The sequence below is a fragment of the Hibiscus syriacus genome, unplaced genomic scaffold, assembly GCF_006381635.1.
Source record: "Hibiscus syriacus cultivar Baekdansim isolate YM2019G1 unplaced genomic scaffold, ASM638163v2 tig00000778_pilon, whole genome shotgun sequence".
Taxonomy (NCBI): domain Eukaryota; kingdom Viridiplantae; phylum Streptophyta; class Magnoliopsida; order Malvales; family Malvaceae; genus Hibiscus; species Hibiscus syriacus.
This window is the reverse complement of record NW_024061825.1, coordinates 1,699,792-1,706,899: the sequence shown is the minus strand read 5'-3', so window position 1 is coordinate 1,706,899 and position 7,108 is coordinate 1,699,792. Positions and strand designations below refer to the sequence as shown.

Below are 7,108 nucleotides of genomic sequence, written 5' to 3'. Positions count from 1 at the left end.
TTAAGCCGTTGCACCACCTCCGACAAGAACTGTCTTTGAGTTACCGAAGATTCTTTGCCTGAAATCATTCACCATTAATGGAAGTCCCTTGCGTAGGGAAATGGTGGGTTCCCAACCAAGAAGCTGTTTGGCCTTTGAAATGTCCGGTTTCCTCTTGTGTGGATCGTCTTCTGTGTTCGGTCTGAATTCTATCTTTGCATTCGGGTCTATTGCTTCTTGTACCACCTGCATCGACAATATCAAACTACCCTTAGCGGAGTTGTCCCGGTATAGGTCCGACACAAAGTAATCTGTCAGTCGGGTTTTTTTCCTTACCTCGGCGAGTTCGAGCATGGTGAATTCGCCGGGGTTTCCGAGATTGAAAGGACCTACGTGCTCACCTTCCATCAACCGTATTAGACCCTCCACCTAGCATGTAAATAATTATGAGATGTATTATACTGTAAGTAAATTAGATGAAGAAATTTAGGGCACGGTAAATGTTATGTGAGACAAGCTCGTTTACTAGGTCTGAAACATATTGGAAACTCCTGGTTTGCTTTCCATCACCGTAGACAGTCATCGGTTCCTTCCTCAATGCTTGGGCTACAAAGTTGCTGACAACCCGACCATCATCGATGCACATTCGCGGACCGTACGTGTTGAAAATCCGAGCAATTCTCACCTGTCGGATCAAGTTGAATAGTTTATGTCGTTCCGGTTCTTACACTCGAATTCGAATCTGGGTTTCAAAGAATATGATACAAACCTCAATGCCAAGGCTTCTATGGTAGTCCATGGTCAAGGTCTCTGCAGTCCGTTTGCCCTCGTCGTAGCAACTCCGCACACCTATCGACGTATTGAAACGTGTTAAACATTTTTTTCGAGTTATTTCGGATTTCGATTTTTTTTTTCGCGTGAGAATGAACTAACCAATGGGATTGACATTGCCCCAATAGGTCTCAACCTGGGGATGCTGCAAAGGATCACCATAGACCTCACTGGTGCTGGTTAGCAAGAAACGGGCACCAACTCTTTTTGCAAGCCCTAGCATGTTCAACGTTCCCACCACATTCGTCTTGTGGATCCGTCCCAACAATCAAGGATGCCAAATTACACCACACTCGAAACCAATAGGTCTTATCTTAGGATCTAAGGGTAAATAAAGTTTAATTCGAAAAAATTAAATTTTTTTATTCGTTTTAATGTAGTTCGTAATTTTATAAATTCGACTTGGTTTGAAATTATTTTAAATAAGATTTAAGTTATAAAATAAAACTCAAATAACTCAAAATATTTTATAATTAATTAGTTGGTTTTTAAATTCTATTCGTGTTGTTTAATTATGTATGATATACGTATGTTGTATATGAAAAAAATTAAGAAGAAAAGGATATAATGGTCTTGACAGGATTGAACTTGTAATGAACAGGGGAAGCAGGGCAAGCCAAGTGATAGATTTGATCAACTTCCAACAGAATGGGTTCCACAACATCATGTCTGATCAGCTCAAACCTCGGATTCCCAAAATGTTGTATTAAATTCTCTTTCCGTCCGGTAAAGAAATTATCAACGACGATCACGCTATCACCCCTCGCGATCAGACGGTCCACAAGGTGGCTCCCCACGAACCCAGCTCCACCCGTAACCACAATCCTCAAGATCTTCTTCCTCACCCCCAACGGCACTTTCCCGGCCACGTTCCTCCCACGAAAACCCTCACTGTAAGCTTCGTAAAGCACTCTCCGAGTCACAGAACTCGACTCGTGCTGCGAGATTAACCCGTCGCCGTTCGACGACGTCGAGATGGGGAACGAGTTGAAAAACAGAGCGGCGATGGCGATTCCGACGAGAACGAAGAAGAAACGCTGTTTCTGAGCCATGTAAAGGAATGGGGTTTTCCAGTTTTCGGCGGGGGTTGAAGGGTTGGTTGAGGTTCGTGGAGTTAGAGTTGGCGATTGTGGTTTCTGGTTTCTGTGAGTCAGTTCGGACGCCATTATTTTTGGTTTTTTGGTGATAAAAAGAAGAGGGGGGGAAGTGGTGGGATTGAATTTAAAACTGGGGATCGATGGCTTTGATTTTGGATCGAATTTGAATGATTCCAAGAGTGAGGAAAAGGGGAGCATTTGTTGCAAGTTCGCCGCTTCCGTAGGGTTTCTTTGCATGAAAATTGGCGCGGTATAATCGCTCTCCGCCGTTCTAGTTGGTCGGTGTGACTGAAGCTTTTGTTTGGTAATTACATTCAACTGTCATTACCACATTATATCAGATTGATAGACAAAAAAAAACTAGGTGAAACTATGGTTTCAGTCCCTCTACTAATTTAAATTTAAGATTCACTCTCTTTACTTACAATAACCTAATTGATTAGATCAAATAGTTAATTTAGCCTTTTTTATTGAGATAAATTTTGATCCAGTGAGCAAAATGATAGAGCCAAATGGGTCTTGGCAATGGCAAGGGCGTGCCCTTAATCCTTTTTTTTTTAAACTCAATCGTAATTTAGGTCTTTGTAAGTATAAATAATTGTTTCCTGATTTTTAAATTTAAATAATTAATAGATACTTGTTTTAGAACTAATTATATTAGTGTCTCTCATTGTTTGATCCTAATTCCGTTGGTGATATATGAACTTTGGTTTGATACAATTATGCATATAAAATTTTATAAGTACCTCCTGTAGCCATTACGCCTTCCTCATCGACAGCCCTGGTGTTAATTATAATCTTCTGCTGAGAGCTGCTCCGGAAAGACAAACAACGAACTATGTTAGTTTGTTAAAAATACGGACAAGCACATGTCCAGAACTCAAGCATGGAAGTAAAATGGCTTTACTTACAGCATATTGTGTAAGAATTCTCCCTTTGGAAGACTGAATTTCTTAATGTTGTCAGCTGATGCGGATGCAAAAGATTGCCTGATACAGAAAATTTGAGAAACATTTAAAACCACAGTATAGCTTTTTTTTCACATAAATTACTAAATTGGATGTAGAGGCACGTACTCTTTCGGATGTGGTGCCATTGCTCGCACGGACATGTATGTTTGCTACTGACCTTGGTGTTAATCTTGCTACAGAAGATGTTGCCATCCTTTATGATAGTGACTGGTAAGCATAAACCGATTTTTATCATGTGTTTTGTTCCTTTTTGGAATTGTAATGCTATGACAATTGTGCAGGAACCCACAAGTTGATTCGCAAGCACAGGATCGTGCTCATAGGATTGACCAAGAGACGGAAGTTCAAGTGTTCCGCTTTTGCACAGAGGTCCGAAAATTGTTTTTTTATGCTTGTTGAGAAGTTAGGCTATGATGGGGTAGACTTATTTGTTTCTTACCATGAAACAGTATACTATTGAGGAAAAGGAGATAGAGAGTGTAACAACCCGAATATTTACAAAATAATATTTAATTGAAATTTTAGAGGTTAATTGTGAAAATTGGTAAATTGTTGGTGACTAAATCAAAATTTATGAGAGTTTATAGGCCATTTTAGAAGTGAAGGAAATCCAAGGATCAAGCCTTGAATTTACCCTAAAACTGTCGGCAGGTTTGATTATAAGCGTACATTTGGTTCTGATTTTCAGAACCAAAATGCTCCCAATTTTCCTTTCTCATACGCAGTTTCCAACTCTGATTCCGACGCCGTCCAAATTCCGATCATCGTTTTAAACCCACTGTTGTATTCATCATCGAGCGAGGAACAAACCCTTCAAATTAATTGAAGCGAAACGCGGCCAAACGTCGGGAATTTCCAGTCAAAGTAGCGACAGTTTTGTTAGCTCTATCGCCGAGGAAATCTTAAATTCACCGCTGATCGTTGCTCCGTTTACGACACCTCCCGCACCATCGTGTTCCTTGTACCGTTCCGAGTTCACCGGTGTCAACCTTGTCTGCCGTAGACGGAGGCGCGTGAGGAGGTGGTGCAGTCAAAGATTCGGCCGATTTGAAATCGAGCTCTCCGCCGTTCAAAAATTTGAACCGATCGTTGTAAGTATCTTGAAATCGCTCAAAATAATTTTTAGAAATTTTTCCGGGATTTTTAGGGCCCCGGAGGACGCCTCACGCGCCACACGCGCCGTCGCAGGGCGAGTGGCTGCTGGAAACCGGTTTAACCGGTTTTCAACCGGTTCTGACCGGTTTGACTGGTCTGACCCGACCCGACCGTTGACCCGACGCGACCCGACCGTTGACCCGACCCGACCCGACCGTTGATCGTTGACCGTTGACTTTCTTTGACCAAAACTTAAAATGGCTTTGACCGAGCATTAAACGACCGTTAATCTTTTCCGAGTATACCTATCCTGATAGTTTTCGACGTGCCGAATCCGTTTCCGTGGTCCGTTTTGTCAAATTCGAATCTGAAGGTCTCCAAATCTACGGTCAAAGTGGTTGACTTTGACTTTGACCAAGAATTTGAATTTTCGAAAAGTCATACTTTATGTTTTTCGACGCCCTGATTCAGATTCCGCAATCCGTTTGGCCAAATTCAGACTCGAAATACCTCAAATTGATAGTCAAACCCGAAAAATGCGTATATACTTAAGAAGTTTAGCTTTCAACAATTAAATAGGATTTGAGACTGATAAATATTATTGTTTGAAGGTACAAGAGACTCTCCGGATCGTTCGACAGCTCGACCCAGCTCTTCTAGATCAGTTAAACCACGTGTGCCAGTATTCACCCGTTCGAAAACTGTAGCAGAGCGTGGTGAAACCAGCAATCAGTAGATTTGTTATTTGAATCTATTGTCGAGGTGTGTTCCCTACTTGTTATTGAACTGTTTTATTGGTTTTAATACGTGGTACACCGAATTCATTGGCTATTGTTTTATGGATGCACCAATTTAATGTGACAATTTATGGAATATGGCTGCTATCTAATTTTTGTTTTGAAATGGTATATGATTACCATGTTTTTGAATTTATGGAATTTATGTCACGGTGCAATTGAATTTTGGAATTGAAATACGATGGAATAGCTCTGATCAAGCTAACTGGGCCTAATGTGACTCTTGAGGGCCCCAAGATGTTTCATTAGGTCGGCTTTCCTTTGCTGTGTGCTTAGGGTAAGCTATATAGACTTATTGACTTGGGCTTAAGGATACAAGCTTCAGAGCCTATCCTTAAGTCGGCTTTCTTTTTGCTATGTGCATAAAGTAAGCTATATGGAAAATAATTTTGGGAACTACTGATGGTGTACCAGAAAAGGGTTTAAACTATGATTTTCAAAAAGTTAAACTCTTTTACGAATTTGTGAGATTACTGGACTATGATTTGTACCTATTGTGATTTTATGGAAATGTTGGGACACACTGAGCCTAGCTCACCTTTTGAAAATGTTTTCCCCCTTTCAGATACTGTTGGGTAGATACCTTGGTTCGAGCACTTGGAGGATTAACATATCTCTTGAAGTAAATCAGATTGTAATGTTTTTATCTGGCAAGTTGAGTTTATTTTGGTGACATGGACCTTATTTTAAAATATCGGATTTTATAATGATAACACTTTTGCTACTACTGCTCGGTTTATTGTGATTTTGAATTTGAAGACATGTTTTAAATTAAATTATTATTTATTTGTACTATATTTACGAGTTGGATTTTGATAGTATAAATTGTTTATAATTTCATGTTATTTATAATGTGATTTTATATTGATGGAATAACGGTTGCGAAAAATGTCTTTAATAATTATAATGTGATCCACTAGACTTAGTCGAAACGCATAGGCCGGGTCTAGGGGGTTACAGAGAGGGCCTATAAGAAGCTTGCGCTAGATGCTCTGGTCATTCAACATGGACGATTAGCAGAACAGAAGAGTAAGTTTCTTTAGAGTTCTACTGTTTTGCTTGATGCAATAATTCATTGAATCTATCTGGTAGCATTCAGTATCTTGTTTTGTGCAGCTGTTAACAAAGATGAGTTGCTTCAAATGGTGAGGTTTGGAGCTGAACCATTTCAGCTCCAAGGATACCACAATTACAGATGAAGACATTGATAGAATCATTGCCAAAGGAGAAGCTGCAACGGCTGAACTTGATGCCAAGATGAAGAAATTTACTGAGGATGCAATTAAATTCAAGATGGGTGATAGTATACCTCTTTTGCTCTTAGTTTGCTTGTGAATTCAGTTTTCAGCCACTAACATTGTTCTTTTTCTGTAGATCCTGAATTGTATGACTTTGATGATGAACAGGTGAAAACACTACTCTTTGTGCCTAATCTTTCTGTTTGGTTTTTGCTAAACCTGGTCCTTTAACAGTGCCCTTTTATTTATGGTTGAAACTTTTTGTTTTCTTGATAAAGGATGAGAACATGGTTGACTTCAAGAAGATTGTGAGTGAAAACTGGTTTGAACCCCCAAAAAGAGAGCGGAAGCGGAAGTAAGTTGATTATTTCAGCAGTCTAATTGATTTGTGTTATCATTTATCTTTTACTCCATTTGATTTGTATCTCCTTCGCACTAATCAGTTACTCAGAATCCGAGTACTTTAAACAAACCCTGCGCCAAGGTGGTCCAGCAAAACCAAAGGAGCCTCGAATTCCTCGCATGCCTCAACTGTAAGCATTTTTCCAAACTATTGTGTATTAAACAGTTTGATTATTATATATCATAGCTAGTTAAAATTTGCCATTTCTCAGGCTCGATTTCCAATTTTCTAACACTCCGAGGCTCCTTAAACTTAACCTTAATTCGTCACTCACATAAATATAATATGTTAAAAACATCGAACTGCCATTAAACACACAAGGAAGAAATGATGCTATGGAACTGTTGGAAAATATAAAATAAAATAACCAATTAGAATTATAATAGTGTGTAATCGCTATAATAGATGAATGGTCCTTCGAGGTTGTTTGCGAACATAAACGAACCGAATAAACCTATGTTCATGTTCGTTTTTTTTATTAAATGAAAATAAAATTTTGTTTATATTTTTGTTTTATTTTAACAAATGAATATCATACGAAATGGTTCACCAAATGTTATGTTCATTTACAACTCTAATAATATATCAGCAAAATTTCAGTGGACAATCAAAGTGGGTGAAGATCGGAAATTGTTTAATTTTGAAGTTAAAAGAGGAAAACTTTCAGGGTCAGAAGCAGCGAATTGGCCATGGATTG

General features: G+C 39.1%; 1 protein-coding gene and 2 long non-coding RNA genes across 3 annotated transcripts; 1 reads left to right on the top strand and 2 right to left on the bottom strand.

Moving 5' to 3' along the window:
• On the bottom strand, window positions 1-1,976 carry LOC120219023 (UDP-glucuronic acid decarboxylase 4-like). The gene is made up of 6 exons (XM_039215891.1): window positions 1,377-1,976; window positions 913-1,060; window positions 749-828; window positions 506-664; window positions 316-408; window positions 1-225 (listed from the first exon to the last, which is right to left on the bottom strand). Exons 1-6 carry the CDS (start codon window positions 1,974-1,976, stop codon window positions 1-3), a joined length of 1,305 nt encoding a protein of 434 aa, XP_039071822.1.
• A 705-nt stretch (window positions 1,977-2,681) lies between these two features.
• Window positions 2,682-3,018, bottom strand: LOC120113404. The gene is made up of 3 exons (XR_005515298.1): window positions 2,984-3,018; window positions 2,819-2,896; window positions 2,682-2,718 (listed from the first exon to the last, which is right to left on the bottom strand). It is a non-coding gene; the product is annotated as an uncharacterized LOC120113404 (long non-coding RNA).
• A 3,126-nt stretch (window positions 3,019-6,144) lies between these two features.
• On the top strand, window positions 6,145-6,655 carry LOC120219439. The gene is made up of 4 exons (XR_005525305.1): window positions 6,145-6,176; window positions 6,287-6,363; window positions 6,452-6,541; window positions 6,623-6,655. It is a non-coding gene; the product is annotated as an uncharacterized LOC120219439 (long non-coding RNA).
• Window positions 6,656-7,108: the final 453 nt, after the last annotated feature.

What these genes read in the sequence shown, in the direction of transcription:
- LOC120219023 (XM_039215891.1), bottom strand. Translation starts at nt 1,976, where the DNA reads ATGGCGTCCGAACTGACTCACAGAAACCAGAAACCACAATCGCCAACT. An exon ending in TCAATCCTGTCAAGACCATT is followed by an intron (nt 1,061 to 1,376) that starts ATATCCTTTTCT and finishes GGACGGATCCAC; the next exon opens with AAGACGAATGTGGTGGGAAC. An exon ending in CCATGCTCGAACTCGCCGAG is followed by an intron (nt 226 to 315) that starts GTAAGGAAAAAA and finishes TTGTCGATGCAG; the next exon opens with GTGGTACAAGAAGCAATAGA.